This window comes from Arvicanthis niloticus, chromosome 21 (genome assembly GCF_011762505.2).
Source record: "Arvicanthis niloticus isolate mArvNil1 chromosome 21, mArvNil1.pat.X, whole genome shotgun sequence".
Lineage (NCBI taxonomy): Eukaryota > Metazoa > Chordata > Mammalia > Rodentia > Muridae > Arvicanthis > Arvicanthis niloticus.
The window spans coordinates 34,632,640-34,650,921 of NC_047678.1; the positions used below are offsets into that span (position 1 = coordinate 34,632,640).

The window sequence follows — 18,282 nt, forward strand, 5'->3', positions numbered from 1 at the left end:
TTCATATTCTTGGCCATGAACCCAGGAAGACAAGCTCCACAGCAAGCACCTCTCTCTCACCAGCCTGGATGCTGATTTCTGGGTATCCATCCCTAAGTTGCGAAGGAGAGCCTAGGAGGGACTCAAACCTACCCGCATGCGCTTGATGCCTGCACGGGTCACCTGCTGGCAGTCATACAGCTCCAGTCGCTCCAAGCCCCGGCAGTTCTCCAGGTGCTCCAGTGAGGCATCCGTGACAAGAAGGCAGTTGTCCAGCTCCAGTACCCGGAGTCTCTCGTGCCCACAGGTGCTGCTGCTCAGGTGTAGGATGCCTTCATCTGTGATGAGCTCACAGTGGGACAAGCTCTGGGGAGGAAAGGCATTCTTTAACAGGACCCTCATTCCAAGTTCTAGCTAGTAAAAGCTGGAGAGCTGGTTCCTCAAGTGCCCAGAGCAACTGCTTGCTGTGGTGTGGTATGTCCTCTGGAAAGCACATACTGGAGATTTAGTGCCATGTGTGGAAAGGGTCACCATGAATAAAAATGGAGGGCTGTAAGGGCTGGAGACTACAAACACCTCATCTAGCTGACAGCTTGCCGTTCTTCAATCTCCCCCACTCCCACCCTCTTCAGTACTGTAGGAAACAGTTGGGGTTTTCTCTAAGGGCACAAAATGGAGAAGCAGGGTCCTGGGTTTGCCGCATCAGACCATGGCAGCTAACTTTCCAACCAGAAACAAGGAAAGATGTTTGGGGGGGATAGTTAAGAGTTTATTCCCTTGAACAGTTTTATGGCCTAATTTGAGTAAAGGTGTCACTAGTAAAGCCAGTAGATTCACTGTCCTTGTGTAAAATGCACAGGGTTGGAGGGGTGGCTCAGTAGTTAAAAGCAGGCGCTGCTCAGCTGATAACTCCAGCTACAGGAGGATCCAATGCCTCTGGCTTCCAGGAGCACCCACAGTCGTATGCATGCACCACAGTACACACATTAAAAAGTACAAACATCCATGACTCGGTTGTAGCTATGCAATGAGACCCTGCCCTTAGAGGCACCAGCCTCTTGGAAGCGGTAATTAAGGTTACAGAAGTACTAGGGTGAGTTTACATGGCCAAGTTTATAACTTCAAACTGGACAATTGCCCCACTGTGAAAATAGAAAATGCACAGAACACAAAAGTTGTAAAAGAAAAAGGGAACAATGCCTTAGAGCGACTGACAGGTTGAGCTTGACAGAGTCCATGAGCTAATTAATGTCTGAGGTGTTGGGGTGCAAGTAGGAAAGGGCAGAATGTGTTTTGAGGCCCAGGCCTGGGGGACAAGAGTGTCAGGCTCAGAGTGCAGAGGTGAGGGAAGAGAGCTAGATCACAGCAGGAGTGCAGGCCATGGAAGCCATTTCATTATTTGTCAACATGGGAGGCATGCCACAGCAGACATGTGGAGGTCAGAGGACAACTTGTTCTTTCCTACCACTATTTAGGTCACAGAAATCAAACGAGGGTTGTCAAACTTGGCAGCAAACATCCTTCCCCCCTGAGCCTGCTCATGGAGTTTTCCTTCTATCCCAGGGTCCCTAGGAATTATGTCACACCTCCCAGGAAGCACATCAGTATAGAGTCCTGTTAATACTGTAAGCAAAAATTCCATAGCATTTCTACTTGTTTATCCATGTACATTTGGGGTAATTTAGGAATTCTAAATTTATTTCCTTAAGAGGTTTTTGGGTTACTTTACATCAAATGAGGTATTTGTTCAGTTGCCAAATGTATGTAATTGTGCCTCCTACAGGTTTAGCATCCATAGTGTGAAAATTTGAAATCTCCAAATCTAAAGAATTTTGAATATCACTACAAATGGGAAATCCACAACTAACCTTACATGAGGCAGGCCACAGTCAGGATGCAATGCAGTAGCAATTGTGAAAGATGCATGTTAGTCATAAGATGAATTTGTTTCTGCATTTTGGACCTAGCTTCAGGTACTTCATTAGATAGTACACTTAGATAAGTGTATATAATGAGACAACCTGGAAGCCCAACACCTCGGCTCCCTTAGATACAGGACACTCAGCCTGGATAGACCTAGTGACAGCCGATTGCTGCTGATACTAGCAGCCTGGCCTAAAGCCTGTTTCCAAAGCAGCAGCCAGCGTTGCTATGATACTGCACTGGTGTTTGTGTTCTTAGTTCACTGAGCTCTACATGTCATGTCCTTTTAATTTCTTCTGATGCCACTGGCTTACTTCACTTAGTATCATGTCCTCAAGTTCATCCATGTTGAAGCGTGTGCCAGAATTTCCTTCTGTCTCTGCATATGCAGCATAGTGAGTTTACCTACTGACAGACAGACATTTCGGCTGCTTCCCTTGACTGTTGTGGAAGGAATATCACCGTTAATGTGGATGCGCCTGTCTGCCTCTCGCATCCTTTCAGGTTGCCTGACTTTTGTGTTTTGTTTAACATACTCAGCAGCAGCTGTGTAACACGGAGGAACCACTAGCTTGCTTTCTGTGGTAGTAGATTCATTTTAAATTCACACCAGTGTTCTCCCAGCACTTCAGGGAGATTTCTACAAGGTGAGAATTCTTGGCCTTTGCCAGTGTCTGCCCAAGGATCCTCATGAGGAACTGGCTTTGGTGGTTGGAAGATGGCCAGTGATGGGGATCTGCCCAAGGTCTGATCAGCTTCAACCTACAGGAGCATGGTACCAGCTTGGGACTTCTTAGCCCCGTTTCGGTTCTGTGATACTGTAACTGTCACGTCTTTTGTTCCTGCTCCCCAAGTCACCCCCTTTGTTTTCTAAATGCTGTGCTCACTTGTCAAGACTAGGTTACTCTGTTGTTGGGTTCTCCACTCTGCTTTTTTTTAAGGCCATTCATTGATTTTTTATTTTAATTTTCTGAACAGTTCAATGTACTGTATCTATTCATGGGCATTGACTTTCTATTGGTTTTACCGTGTCTTCATAATTTCTACTGGGAACATTTTTCTGAAGTCCGCCTTAAAACGTGATGTTAATCTGGACTTGTCATCTGCATGCTGCCACCAAACATCTCTTTCCATGAGTCCAGACTGTTCTGTTGTGTCCAGAATGTTCTAACGTCTTCATTACATCTCCTTGCGCCAGGCCTGTAGTACTGTGTTGCTATGGTATAAGGCCCTGTAGTCTATATACAATGACCAAGTCTCCAGACTGAGCAGTCTGATGCCTATGGGGCAGGTGCCTTTTCGCTGGGAGGCAGGGGTAGGTTTTCAGACTCCTTTAGACAGCCCCGACTCAGGACTGGTGAGGCTCTAGGTCTAGGCTCCCTGTGTGGCTTCAGGTCATACTGCAGATTGTCACTCCTGGGCAAAGATGAAAGACTCCTAGCTGTCCACCCTTTACTGGTAGAGTGGAGAAGCATAGTTCTGTTTGGAGCGACTGTTAGAAAGGTGTCTTTATAGGCCATCCTTCCCCCTTGGTCTTTTGATCAAAAACAGGTTCTTTGGGATGTGTTCTTGTCTCAGCATCCCTTGTTATCAGCTCCTTTAGAGCCTATCCTGGGATGTACAAAGCAAAAACCACCCACTGACTCATTCGGTCCCATGGCCTTAAGGTCCCTGGCTGGCTGCCCCGTCTTCTCTTGGCCTTCTTAATATTTAAATAGAGGTTTGTGCCTGGGCACTTAGTTGAAAGTCAGTGGTAAGATAAGAAAGTATAAGGAAGGTTTAAAAAAAAAAAAAAAAAAAAAAAAGACAGGATTCTCTATGCAGTTTTGGAACTCTGTGTAGGCCAGACTAGCCTCAGACTCAGAGATCTGACTAACACTGCCCTTCTGGGTGCTGGGCTCAAAAGTGTGTGCCACCTGATCAATCAAGGAAGCCAGTTAGCTAAGGAAGGCACTTCCAGCAGAAAGGGAAGACTGTCTTTTTTCACTCATTCTGCCTTTTCTCTGCTCTACTGAGCTGCTAAGGGTCTGCCAGGAGTCACTGGCCAGGGGCCATCCTATCATGCAGTCTGTATGTCAACCACTGAGCTGGCTGTCTGTGTAAACTTGGGACCCATTATGCTGCAAATGCACTTCACATAAAGCCTGCGCCTGGATTTGCCCTCAGTTTACAGGACTGGTAGATGTCTAATGGGGTATTTAGCATGGGGTCGGGCCACATGCTGCTTACTTGTCCCTTACACAAAGATTCAAGTTCCAGAGCCAGGATGAGGTTACTGATGGCCACAGTCCAGGCCAGGGGACCCCTCAGGACACTGCAGTGACTGGAGTCTGCAGCCTATGGTGGTTCTCTTCCATTTCTCTTTTCCTCAGCCCCAAGTTGTAGTCTCACTGCAGGCCTGATGCTCTGTTCATCATCTTTGGTGGTTTTCACTTTGGACTCTTTGGTTTCTGAAGTAAGCTTTTTTTTTTTTTTTTTTTTTTTTTTTTTTTTTTTTTTAAATCTTGTTCTTTGAAATATGGTCTCTACATGCCAGCCAGGCTGGGCTCACACCTGAAGTCTTCTGAGGCACTAAGATCACAGCTGTGCGCCTCATAGCACCTGACTCACTGTGGTGGCATAATGTTACTCTTAACTCCCATTTCTAAAAGCAGTGTATATATAAAAACAGGGCTGCCCGTGATCGCCTGGTGCTCAGAAACTCCTTGGGGAGAACTCTGGTCACTGGAAGGCATTTCCAAGAAAAGCTATGGGTCCTGTCCTTACAGGATCCCTGCACCATGCAGAGGGCCCAGATGGCTTTCCCCTAGGGCCGAGTGAATACGAGCAGCAAACCCATCAAGACAGGCCCCAGTCTTTGCCCCCAGGTGATGGTGTTTTACCCTGAGCTTTCATCACCTGACAAGGTGAACCTGAGGTTAAGTGAGTCAATGGGGCTGTGAGTTCCTGTCAGCTTCTCTCCCTCCCTATAATACACGTAATGTTCAGATGCCCCACAGCCCAGGCTAGCCCAGCAAGAATGATAGTGGCTTTACACAAAGTGGACCCCATGGCATGTGCTGTGGGGGAGGGTCCTCTCATTCCAAAGACATTCTTAAGTCTCACCAGTAGCTCAGACTCACCAGGGCTTGCAGCTTGGGACAGTGGATGGAGAGCTGGATGAGAGTGCTGTCGGTAATCTGGAGAGAAACACAGTCAGTGTGGCTTCTGCACCAGGACTTAACACGCAGTCCTGGATGCTCCTGAGCGTGGGGCTCAGAGGGAGCAAAAAGAAAAAGAAAACCTCATTCAACCACACTGGGGCTCAAACTGTCAACTCCTAGGGAGGCACGCTGCTGTCTGGCCTTGGTTCTGGTGCCTGAGGGAGCCTAGGAGGGGGACAGGACATAAAAGCTGTGGACAGGGGGGTTCCCCAAAACACCCTCCTGTGACACTCTATCACCCAACATCAGGTTCATTTCTCTCAGAAGCTTTGTGTAAAATAAAAGGAAATCCTGCTTATGCTTGGAAATGGATGGTACTCTCTTGCATGTGGAACCAGCAAATACTTACAGATCCCATGACATATGCCCTAATGGGGGCCTGATCCCACCACCATGCTGGGTAGTAGTGGTAACCTATGCTTGCTACCATGCCAGGCCCCGGGCAGTGACAGAGCAGCCCTAAGGAGCTGCCAGCAGTCCACTCACCAGGACACATTCTTCGAGGTCCATCTTCTCCAGCTCATGGCAATTCTGAAAGAGGCCACAAGACACACTACTGTGTGGGCACATGAAGAGTGGCCCTGTAGCTCACACGTCCTACTGAGGACTGAATCCTAGTCCTGCAGCCATCCCAAACCAGCAATTCAGAGTGGCTGCTGGCTGAGCCAAGCTCAGTTTGAACAATGGGCGTGGCTACCTCCACCCGCCCAACCTCCCAGCACCACCATCTCAACCGAGAAAGTTGTCACATCTTCCTACACCATAGACCAGACTCCTCTGTAGGAGGTGGGGACCGGAGGATGCAGACGGCACCACAGGCAGGATGAAGGATGGGAGCACACAGCCCTAGCCAGGGAAGGCTAGGTTCTCTGGGTTCACACAGAGAGGTCACTAGAGAGGGGCTTTGTTCAAGGCGGATCTCGCTGACAAACAGGAACAGTGAGGCCTGAACTCTATGCAGCATCCAGCTTGTAGCAGTGTGTGCTCCAGGAGAGCTATGGATGCGGCCCAACATTTCTTGGTAACTCAATTGTGCAGTTCGGAAGCATGAACTTCGTAAATGCCAATGTTATGGCGAGAACTGAGACACACCTGCCAGGGTATCCCTAGAGTCCTGACCAGCTGTAAAAAGTACAAAGGTCACCGTGGTCAGCTCTTCTCAAGCTAAGTGTTGGTTTCTTTGCATTCCCCAGAACCACCCGGAGTCACTTTGAATTACAGCACGGTTTTGTCTCAAACTTGATGCCTTACCCGAGCTAGTAGTGTAAAGCCTGCATCGGTCAGATGAGAGCATCGGGCAGCCTCCAAAACTCTAGGAAGTGGGCACGAGGGAGAAAACACATAGCGTCAGGTTAGCAGCAGAAACACTGCACAGTGCACCTTCTAGAGTCTGCTCTGCTCTGTGGCATTACTGAGCCACTTCCATGTCATTCTGGGTCTTGCCAGCAGGGGGCCTCTGGAATGGAGTCCTAACGTCTCATCACAGTGAACCAGGAGCCCACCCACTGCTGTGGTTTTAGAACACAATTAAAATGGACTCGCCAAACAAAATCATCTCGAGATCCACGGTATTTGTTTTGTGGTGCTGGGGACTGAACTTGCCCCAGACAGGCTGGCAAGTACTCTACTCTAGTTACCCTCTAGTTAATGTTAAGAGTGGAGGCAGTGAAAAACAAGTTACTCCTCCTCAGAATGGAAACAGTTTCAATGTAAACACAGAATGCTCCCTACTGCCTCTCTGTATAGTTTGTGTTAAGACTATTGGTTCTGAAGTAGAATCTATAGGTTCAGATTCTTGCTTTCCTCGTTATCTATCATGAGATGCAGGACACACTGACTTGCCTTTGGGCCTCAGTTTCTCCTGGAGTGTCTACTCATGCAGATGTGTTTAGTTAAATCAGGGTGGCGCAGGCCTATGGGGAGTTGGCTTCTCTGCATCCGGCTTCTGTGTGTGCAGAGCTAGTGTTTGGGGCAGTGGACAGTAGTATTCTACGTTGGGCACCAACCTTTCTTCCTATATTCAGGAGGATGACAGGCAAGCAGCTGAGACCTCCCCTGAGTTTACCCATCTAGTGACAGGGTTAGCAAAGATATTCAACCAGTCCACGCACCACCAGACCACTCTGATGGCCAAAGCCAAAGTGTAACAACATGAAGTAAAATGTGAACAAACACATGAAAGAGACCAAGAAAGGACATGAGAGTCAGCCGTGCTGCACACCCATCCTCCTCTGGTGGGCATAAGTGCTGTCATACTGCAACCCAAATAACATCTCCTGGCTCTGCCACCCTGAGAGCTGGCAAACCTCTCCCCTGTGGCAGCCTAGCCCTCTCAGAGCCAAAGAGCAAAAAGGGGTCATACGCACTGTAGTCTGGGGCAGTTCAGGCCCAAGGCTGTGAGAGATGCATCCGTAAGGTTGCTACAGCCTGAGAGGCACAGAGCCTGTAGCCGGTGGCAGCCCCTGCAGATCTGCACCACACCGTCATCTGTGATGCGCTGGGGAGAAGAGCACAGGAGTCAGGGGCCAGTGCAGTCTGCCTTGTGTACTGCTGCTGCCAACAAGCGCTTCACCCCGACACCTAACCAAACACAAGCAGGCTGCACGTGGCAGCGCTCACCTGTAGTCCTCACACTTTGAAGGCTGAGGCAGGAGGATTTCAAGTACTAGCCTATCCTAGACTTCCTAAGTGAAACCCTACCTCAAAACAAAACTAGCCAAGTGTACACCTTTGATCCCAGCAAGTGGGAAGCAGAGGCAGGTAGACTCTGGATTCTGCCTGGTCTAGGTAGAAAGTTCTAGACCAGCCAAGGAGATACACACACACACACACACACACACACACACACACACACACACACACACAGTGAGACCATGTCTCAAACAAACGGTCCTGTCTAAAATCAAAGTAACAAATAATAAGTCACCAAGTATGGGAAGTCACTAAGGTGGTAGGTGCTTGCCTGGCATGCATGAGGCTCTCTCTGAATTCAATCCCAGCACTACTAAACAAGAGAAAAGGGAAGATTCTGCATAGCTATAAAATATTCTAGTATTAGCAATGGACACTGGAAGGCCAAGATTCCACCTAGAGAGTCATCAGAAGCAGTTCATAAACTCATGAAAATCATTGAGTTACTCCTGAGACTGCCTGGTTAAATGACACATCAGTATGCAGCTGGTTGTGTAGACAGCTGTGTTTTGTGTATTCATCTAAGAAATCATATTGTGTTTACATGCATATTGTTAACAGCTCACCAAATGATTCAGAGAAAAAGGAAAACTAGATACTGATAAATTCCTTGGAGTTCTATTTGATCAGTCTGTGAAGATCCAGAATAACCTTTGCTTCAAACATACTAGTTCATGCAGACAGGAGTCTGTTCCTGTTCAGTTTAACCATTGGTCAGTGCTCTCCTATGTCCCACAAAGTCTGTCCTTTGGATAGAGTCCAGAATCTGTGAAGCCAGCTTTGAAAACACTGCCTTCCCTCCCTCCCACCATCACACACTCTGAAGACTGGATTCATTTGTTAAAGCTGAATGCAATGTCTTTCTCTTGGGTTTCCCAAACATTGAGGTTCCCCTGGGGCCACGCAGCCCAGGAAGCTGCACATGCACACAGCAGCAGTGAGGAAGGCTAATGCCTAGAGAACAGTGCTGGCTTGCTCTTGCACGTGACCTCTGTTTACAGGACTGCTGCCTGTGCGAATGTGCATGTGTGTGTCTGCATGTGTATGTGTGTGCATGTGAATGTGCACATGTGTCTGCATATGTATGAGTGTGCATGTGTGTCTGCATGTGTATATATGTGTGCATGTGTGAATGTGCACATGTGTCTGCATATGTATGAGTGTGCATGTGTGTCTGCATGTGTGTGTGTGCATGTGTGAATGTGCACATGTGTCTGCATATGTATGAGTGTGCATGTATGTGTTTGCATGTGTATATATGTGTGCATGTGTCTACATGTATATGCGTGTGCATGTGTGTGTCTGCATGTGTATGTGTCTGCCTGCGTGTGTATGTATGTGCATATGTGAATGTGCACATGTGTCTGCATGTGTATGAGTGTGTATAAGTGTGTGTGCATGTGTGTACATCCTCAAGTGTCATTCTTCAGGTGCTGGCCACCTTTCTTGAGACACATTCTGCTGCTAGCTCAGAACTCACCAAGTAGGCTGGCTGGCCAGTGAGCTGGGGGAATCCTGTGTCTGCTTCCCCAGTCCTCAGTTTTGACATGGGCTCCATGGATCAAGCTCAAGTCCTTGTGTTTGCAAGGCCAGCACATAACTGACTGGGTTATCTTCCCGGCCCAGGGCTGCTATTCTCACTAAGGAATCAGAAGGGCCATCAGCTCCAATGTGTTAAAAAGAAATGACATTAAGATCTAACAGCTGGGTAGTGGTAGGAACAGCATTCCTGATTTTTTTTTTTTTTTAAGAGCCAGCCAGACATATTGGCCCACACCTGTAATCCCAGCTTTCAGTATGCCCTCAGAGGCAGGATAACTGTGCATTTCAGGCTAGCCTGGGCTATGCAGTGATACCTTATCCATCTGTCTCTCATATATATGTGTAATATATAACAGGTGTGGCAGGCAGTGGGGGTCGTGCACCGATGCCCTGGTCCATACTTACTGAGCAAGACTGCAGGTTGAGGCTCACCAGCTCGTGGCAGTGGTTCTGAATGTGTTTCAGAGCTTCATCCTCTAACTGAGTGGATGGAGGAAATCAAAGAGGGATAGAATCCAGGTGAGAGAACAGGTCAGGCACCAAGGTGACCGCCACAGCAAGGAAAACAGGCTGAGCAGATGTGTGGCCTCTGTACCTGTGTGCATCCCCTCAGGAGCAGGGCTTTCAGGCCCCGGCACCCTCGCACCAGTGCTTCAATGCCTTCCTTTGTGATCTGGTCACACCAGGAGAGGTTCAGATACTCCAGGTTCCGGCAGCCCTCGCTGAGAGAACAAAGAACAACAGCACCCTGTGCAGCCTCCTGCAGAAGGTGCTGAACTCAGTATACCACAAACAAACTCCTACAGATAATGCTGAACTCAGTACACCACAAACAACCTAAAGAGGAGACTAGCCCAGGGCCTGCCTGAACCACCTCCTCCTCACCTAGCTGGGTCACGGAGAATGCCTCAGTCCAAGACAATGACCATACTAGGGTTGGGTTTAGGGGTTCTCTGTGTAAGTGTACATATGTGTGTGTACATGTTCTGTGTGGCCAGAGGTTGACTTCCAGGTATCTTCATCCATTGCTTGCCACCTTTTGTTATTAATTTTTTTTTAAAAATCAGTTGATTTGTAATGAACTCACAAACAAAAAACAAAAAACACGACATAGTTAGATTAAGATAGCAAATCAAACAAACACTGACCTAGCCTCAAATTCTGCACATCTCAGTGAAGGGCCATTCCAAAAGTTTGTGCAGTTAGAAGGGCCTTTCCAGAGCCACGAGTTTTGCTTAAGATTTCACACTTTCACTATCAATTACAATTTTATGTACCTACCCCTCACAAAAGGAAAGCGATAACACTGAAAACAGAAAACAGGACTGGAGAGATGGCTCGATGGTTAAGAGCACTGACTGCTCTTCCAGAAGTCCTGAGTTCAATTCCCAGCACCCACATGGCAGCTCACATCTGTCTGTGACTTCTGTTCCAGAGGATCTGATACCCTCACACAGACAAACATGCAGGCAAAACACTGATGCATGTAAAAATAAACCTTTTTTTTTTAAATAGAAAATAATCAACTTTAAAATCTCTTTTAAATTTTAATGTGTGTGTGTGTGTGTGTGTGTGTGTGTGTGTTTATATGTCTCTGAATGCAGTGGCCCACAGTGGCCAGAAAAGCATTTCATACCCCTATCTAGAGGCAACTGTTAGCTGTCCAACATGGGTGCTGGGAACTTGGTTCCTCTGTAAGAACAGCTCCTAACTGCCAAGCCCTCTCCCCATCCCCTAGCTTTATGTCCTCTTTCATGACTCATGTCCCTCTTCCTGCACTCTGCCCCCATGACACAGGGTCTCTCAAGGACCCTGGCTAGAGCTCCCCAATTCCGAAAGGCTGGCTGCAGTGAGACCCAGGTCTCCTCCCTAGCACCGAGGTCACAGGCAGGAGCCACCAGTCCTGGCTGTTTACATGGATTCTGGGTACTGGAACTTGGGTCTTCATTGCCTTACAGTCTGAGCTACCTCTTCAGCTCACACTTTTTTTTTTTGACCCCCAAAATGCCAAGCACTCTCACCTGATGCCCTTTAGGGAGCTGTTGGTAACAGACACGCAGGATGTGAGATCCAGGTGTTTCAGCTTGGAACAGAATCTGCTAAGGCTGTAACACGTGCTGAAAAAAGGCAAGCATACTAAAGACATTTTTGACCTTGTTTCTCGCCACCTCCTGTGGTCACTCTCTCCCTAGACCCATCCTTATTCCTACCTGTCAGTAATTTTTGTGCAGCCATTGAGGTTTAAATGCTCAATGTTTCGGCAGTTCTGTGCAAAGGTCCTAAAATGAGAAGGGGAAAAAAAAAAAAAAAAAAAAAGGTGCTTTACCCCAAAGTAGTGGGTGCTCTGGTGGCTGTAAGCTGCATGGCCACTAGAGGGCAGCACAACCATCCACTTCAAACAGTGCTTTCCAAATCCTCTTTAACTCAGATCAGCAAAGGCCACAGACTTCTTGGCAGATACAGGGCTCAGTAACCTGGGACGCTCCCAGACACTGGCTACTGCTAGCCTGGCACAAAGGCCCAAGCCACCTGTCAGCTGACCCTCCCCCAGCCCTACCTAGGGGATCAACTGAGATGAGAGGCCTGACATTTCTCTACTGGAAAAGTCCACTTGAAGCAAGGGAAGATCTTCCTTGTGCTGTGCTCTGGGGCACTCTGACGACTGTCAGTCTTGTCAGTACCAAGACCCATCATTTACTGGCAAGAACTCGGTTATGAAAAACAGCTGCCTTACCGTGGGTGATAGCAGGGCCAGAAGCAGAAAGCTACACACCACCACCACTCCCTGCCAGGACACGCTCAGGCAACCTGTATACTTCAGCAGGTCTCCCAGGTCCTGGCTGTTCCATGACATATCCACCACCTCCAAAACCTGGCTCCAGGCTGCATGCATCTGCTCAGTCCACCCTGCTGATGTGTACAGATGGGGAGCCAAAGTGGATCCCGGGGGCGGGGCTAGGAAGATGGGGCTGAGACCCAAGAAGTCCATGAAGCTCAACAGAGGCAAGTGGAATAGGATGTCAGCGGCTGCCATGCGTGACCCTGGCACGTGCATGTGAGCAACCCCCTATGGCTGGGGAAAGAATTAGCTAGAAGCACGACACCAGAAGGTCACCAAGGTCCTTTGGTGGGCCACACTGGCTACTTCTACCTACAGAAACTTAAAACTATGTCACTGTTTCTAGGGTTGGGTAGTGAGAAGTCTCTAGATTAAGGAATGCAGAAGAAGCCTAATGAAACACTGCTCTGCCCAACCTAACAGTCTTTTAATTAATTAATGGGGGGGGGGGCGCTGAAGAGATGAGCCAGTGGTTACGAACACTTGCTGTTCTTTTTTTTTTTTTTTTTTTTTTTGGTTTTTCGAGACAGGGTTTCTCTGTGTAGCCCTGGCTATCCTGGAACTCACTCTGTAGACCAGGCTGGCCTCAAACTCAGAAATCTGCCTGCCTCTGCCTCCCAAGTGCTGGGATTAAAGGCGTGTGCCACCACCGCCCAGCTACACTTGTTCTTGCAGAGGACCTGAGCTTGTTTCCAGTACCCAAAGACCGCATACAACCATCTATAACTCCAGTTACAGGGATCCAGGCCTCTTATGGCCTCTGCACGCACTGTGTGATTGTGGGACATGCATATGTGCAGACAAACACTTGTACACATAAAACAAAAAAAAAATGAGTCTTTAATTAAAAAGCAGTCTGAATGGCCGAGTTCTGTGTTGCTGGGAAGCCTGGGCTTCCCACATGCTACAGGAGCAGGCTCCCTTCCTTGAGCTACACCCTAGGAACATCAAACCTAACAAAGGCTAGGATCCCAAAAAGAACAGTTCAAACCAATGAAGAATTAAACTCAAAACAGCGTTTATAGGAGCAGAAGGTGCCCACACCTAAGAATGTGGAGCCCATGATGTCTGCCCACACCAACAAAATGAGAAACTAAATCTGTAATGGACACAACTGTCCAATCAAAGTCTACTCAAACCGGACGCAGCAAGGACAGGGGCAAGGGCAAGGAAGTTGTCGTCGAGTCACACAGAATGCTGTGCAGCTATGGGACAGAGTGGTGGCATTTTTTTTTTTTTTTTTTTTTTTTTTTTTTTTGGTTTTTTGAGACAGGGTTTCTCTGTGTAGTCCTGGCTGTCCTGGAACTCACTTTGTAGACCAGGCTGGCCTCGAACTCAGAAATCCGCCTGCCTCTGTAGTGGCATTTTATAGAGACACAAGAAGGCTGTTATTCATTTGAGAAGAAGACATGTTAAGTTTTAGATATGAGCCTGGCAGTGGTGGCACACGCCTTTAATCCCAGCACTTGGGAGGCAGAGGCAGGCGGATTTCTGAGTTCGAGGCCAGCCTGGTCTACTGAGTGAGTTCCAGGACAGCCAGGGCTACACAGAGAAACCCTGTCTCAAAAAACAAAACAAAACAAAACAAAACAAAACAAAAAAAGAAAGTTTTAGCTATGAAAACCCAGTGACTGAACTGAAAATGTACTGGGTGGGTTAACCACAGATTAGTTTCAGCAGGAAGATCAGTGTGTCTGAAGGGTCATGGGGACACTCCAAAATAAAGAGAAGAGTAGTAGGTAGGGGGTGTGTTTAGTGCCACAGGGTGCCTGGTGTGTATAAGGCTCTGGGGATGATTTGCAGCAACACGTGTATGAGTACACACGCACACACACACACACACACACACACACACACACACACATGAGCTAGTCTGTGATACAGCTCAGTTATAAACCACATATATGACATGTATGTGGTTTCATCCCAGCACTGCAGGGGGAAATCAATGTATAAAGATGAGTCGGGTTCTATTAATGAACGGTGAAGAGGACTGGAGTGAAGCATACAACATGCAACAGCACTTCAGAGTATTGACAGGTGGGGGGGGCTGGAGCGATGGCTCAACCGTTAAGAACACACACTGCTCTTGACCTGAGTTCAACTCACAGCACCCATATCAGGTTATCACTAACTCCAACTCCAGGGGATCAGATGCCCTCTCCTGGACTCCTTGGGCATTGCCCTCAAATATACACACCCACCCCACCCCCAACAGATAAACACGTACACATAATTTAAAATAAAATTTTTTGAAACATATCTAGAACTAAGTATGACGCAGTATGTATGCGACTTTCGCACTGCTCAGTGCAAGCTGTGAGAAGAAGCTGACATGGTGGCTCTGTAAACAGGGTTGGAAACCGATTGATTTCCAGACATGATGGCACTAGCTCCTAAAGCGTGTGTGACTGACTATAAGACACAGATTGCGTAAGAATAACTGGATATCTGTAGGCAAAACCCAGACCCAAATGTGTACCCTATTCCACAGGTAAAGACCAGTACTGAGCAGGGGCACAGCTCAGTGGGGAAGTCCAGCATGCATGAGACCCTGGGTTCAGTCACCAACAACTGCCCCCCAAATAGTCAAAACAGGGCCTGGAGAGATGGTTCAGTGGTTAAGAGCACTGGCTGCTCTTCAAGAGGTCCTAAGTTCAATTCCCAGCACCCACATGGCAACTCACAACTGTCTCCAGTTCTAGAGGATCTGACACCCTCACTCAGGCATATATGCAGGCAAAACACCAAAGCATAGGAAAAAATTTTTAAGTCAAAATAGATCTGAGTTAAAATTACAAAATTTCTAAGGGGTAGAAATTTTTGTAGAGGGGCCCAATAGTCAAGAACACTGCTTTCCTTCTCGGCACCCACAGGGTAAATTATAACTCCAGTTCCGGGAGATTTGATGCCCTCTCTGGCCTCAGTGGGCACCAGGCACACATGGTGAACATGCATGAAGGCATTCACACGTACACATATAATAAAAATAGAGAACTCTATAGACTTTCTCAAGGCAGACACAGGATAGGGTGTGTATGACCCCAGGAATGCAGCAAGTGCTTATGTCCCATAAGGAAGAACTCAGTGCAATTCCTTTCGTTAAAAACTTCCCTTCAGGGCTGGAGAGATGGCTGGGCAGCTGGTAGCACTTGCTGTTCTTCCAGAGGATCCCAGTTCAGTTCCCAGCACCCACATGGTAGCTCTTAACTGTCTCCAGTTCTACAGGAATCCACTGCCCACACACACACACACACACACACACACACACACACACGGTACACATAAATGCATACAGGCCCCATACAAACACAACAATTAAACATTTAAATTAAATAAATCTGCAAAGAAACTTTCTTTTAGACATGCCAGTTAGGAGCCTGGGAGAGCACCCTTGCAAAGGTACTGTGCAAAGCACTGGTATCCAAAACGTATTAAGAATTCTCAAAAATCAACAAAAAACAACCGATGAAAAAATGGACACATGGCCTGAATAGACGTTTCTCCAAACAGTCCATGGATTCAAAGCATAGGAACACACTGGGCAGCGTTGGGGAGACAGAGAAGAGCCGCAGGTGCCACCAAGCACCATTAGGGCCAAAGTGAAGAGGACACACCCATCACACCCGTCACACCAGGGCTTGGCAGGAATGTGAGGAACTGTAGAGTCACAGACCACACGGGGACTCCAAACAGTACAGTCTGTTTGCAAAATAGATTGGAGGCTTCATCAAAGTTAAAACTGGGGCTGGGGAGACACTGAGCTGGTGTTCCAGGCAGTAATGCTCGCTGCCAAGCCTGATGACCTGAGGTTGATACTCAGAAGTCTCGGGGCAGGAGAGAGAGAACCAACTCCAATGGTTTGTCCGCTGACCTCCAACACAATCCGTGGCATGTGGCAAGCACACACACAAATACTGTTGAAGAGAGGGAGAGAGAGGAGCGTGTGTCTGTGTCAAAGCAGCTGCTGGCGAGTTAGCTCCGCCTGCAAAGCGCTTGTCCTACAAGCAGGTGGCCCCGAGTTTGATCCGAAGTCCCCATGTTTAAAAAAAAAAAAAAAAACAACAACAAAAAAAACAACCAAACAAACATAGTGGCACACACAGGTTTGTGATCCCAGTACCAGGGAGGCAAAGAAAGATAGATTATTTCAAGGACACATTGGCCAGACAGCCTAGCGGACTTGGTGAGATCCAGGTCAGTGAGGATCCTGTCTCAAAAAACAAGGTTTATGGCTCAAAAGACCACTACTCGAGGTAGTCCTCAGACCTCATGCACATGCATGCTGGTGTGTGTGTGTGTGTGCGTGTGTGTGCGTGTGCGTGTGTGTGTGTGTGTGTGTGTGTGTGTGTGTGTGTGTGTGTAAGGTCCTGGGTTTGATCCCCTGTACCACAAAACAAAAAAGTCCAAACTGGGCATGGTGTACATCTGTAATCACAGCACTTGAGAGGCCGAGAAGGATGAGCTGAAGGCAGTGTTCAGCTACACAGAGACCTTGTCTTGTGCAAGCAAGAAAACATCTGTAAGAACGTACTTACATGACCCAACTACTGCATTCCAGGAGAAATGGACATTCCCAACAGCTTTACCTGTAATGGTGCAAACTGGAAAGCTCCCTGCTGTCCTTAAACGTTAAGTGAACACATGCAGCAGATCGCTGGCTGACAGAGGCTGCACGGGACCCCCACCACAGAAGATCCCCTAGCTGGACAGTGGCTATACAGGACCCCCACTGCAGACCCCTTGACTGACAAGTGGTTGGACTTGAACTTTTAGTGATTATCTGACAAAGAAAAGCAGTTAGTAGAAATCACATTTGAATTTTGGTTTCCCTGTCTTGGTATGGTGGAGTACAACAGTCTGAATATGCCCTGCTCCTACAGGCTCATGTGTGGAGCACTGGGTCCCTTAGACACTGTGGGATCTTGAGGAGAGGGACCCAGATGGAGGGAGCAGGTTGCAGGGAGTCGTTTTCTGGAGCTCTTTCCCTGGCTCCTTCCTGTCTTGCTCTCTCCTTCCTGTTCATTGACAATTGTCTCTGCCATGTACTCTCAATATGCACAAGGGTAACAGCTGAGACTAACCCTTCTGAAACTGGGAGCTGAAATAAGCTTTCCCTTAAGTTTGTCAGGCATTAAGTTTGTCTCCGTGACCACAGCTCCCTAGCACCTGTGTTCAGACTCTGATGCACAAACACCTGCAGTCAGATACTCTCCATACATATATGGGGACACAGCTTCTGGCTGACCACATGATAGCAAGACTGAACACTGACACCCCAGAGAGACCACGCTGTGTTTAGATACAGATGTTCAATAAAGCATTTAAGACACTCACAATTCCGCTATGAGACAGGCTTTGTGCTGGACGGTTTTGCTCAGCTCTGTGGTTAAATGACAGTGTTCTAGACTAAGCTTTGAAGTTCAGTGAGGCTGGTGTATTAAATACAGTTGTAAGAGGTTACCTTTATTTACCCATACGTATGTGTGCACATGAGTGCAGGTGCCCATGGGGGCCAGCAGGAGGTGCTAGATCCCCTGGCGCTACAGTTACAGTAGGTTCTGAGCCACCTGACTCTAGTGCTGGGAACTCTGCAAGGGCAACAAGTGCTCTTAACCTGAGCCGTCTCCCCAGCCCCTAAGACAGGCTTACAGGATATAAGCCCAGCACCTGTACAGCATCTGTACATTGCAAGATGGATTGCTGCTCAGCAGTCAAAGGGAACAAACTGTTGGTATTTACAGCAAGGTAAACCAGTGCAACTGCGCTGAGTGGCAGGAGCCGTGCACACAGGAAGAGTCTCCCTCTGATGCACAGATATCTTTGAAGTCAATACAGATTTTTGGTCTCAAGTTCTGAACAAACCAGTTCTTAGTCTCTCAACAGTGCTTTCCTCATAAATCAGGGTTTCCATTCCATGGTGAAAGGTATTTCTCTTCAGGCAGAGGTGGTGCACACCTTTAACCCCAGCCTTCAGGAGGCAGAGACAGGAGGAGCTCTGTGACCTCCAGGCCAGCCTGATCTATAGAACAAGTTCTAGGCCAGCCAAGGGTGCATTCATGAGATCCTAAGACAAACAGACAAGAACAAATAAGTGGCCTTTGA

At 47.8% G+C, this 18,282-nt stretch overlaps 1 protein-coding gene across 1 annotated transcript in view; it reads right to left on the minus strand.

Moving 5' to 3' along the window:
- Fbxl2 (F-box and leucine rich repeat protein 2) overlaps positions 1–18,282 on the minus strand; it is a 54,314-nt gene that overhangs the window by 2,601 nt on the left and 33,431 nt on the right. The window contains exons 6-14 of the mRNA XM_034483618.2: positions 11,549–11,617; positions 11,360–11,455; positions 9,934–10,060; positions 9,744–9,818; positions 7,472–7,602; positions 6,357–6,417; positions 5,592–5,636; positions 5,025–5,081; positions 133–345 (exon numbers count right to left, since the gene is read on the minus strand). Coding sequence (XP_034339509.1) covers positions 133–345; positions 5,025–5,081; positions 5,592–5,636; positions 6,357–6,417; positions 7,472–7,602; positions 9,744–9,818; positions 9,934–10,060; positions 11,360–11,455; positions 11,549–11,617 — 874 coding nt within the window. The remainder of the gene's footprint in view (positions 1–132; positions 346–5,024; positions 5,082–5,591; positions 5,637–6,356; positions 6,418–7,471; positions 7,603–9,743; positions 9,819–9,933; positions 10,061–11,359; positions 11,456–11,548; positions 11,618–18,282) is intronic.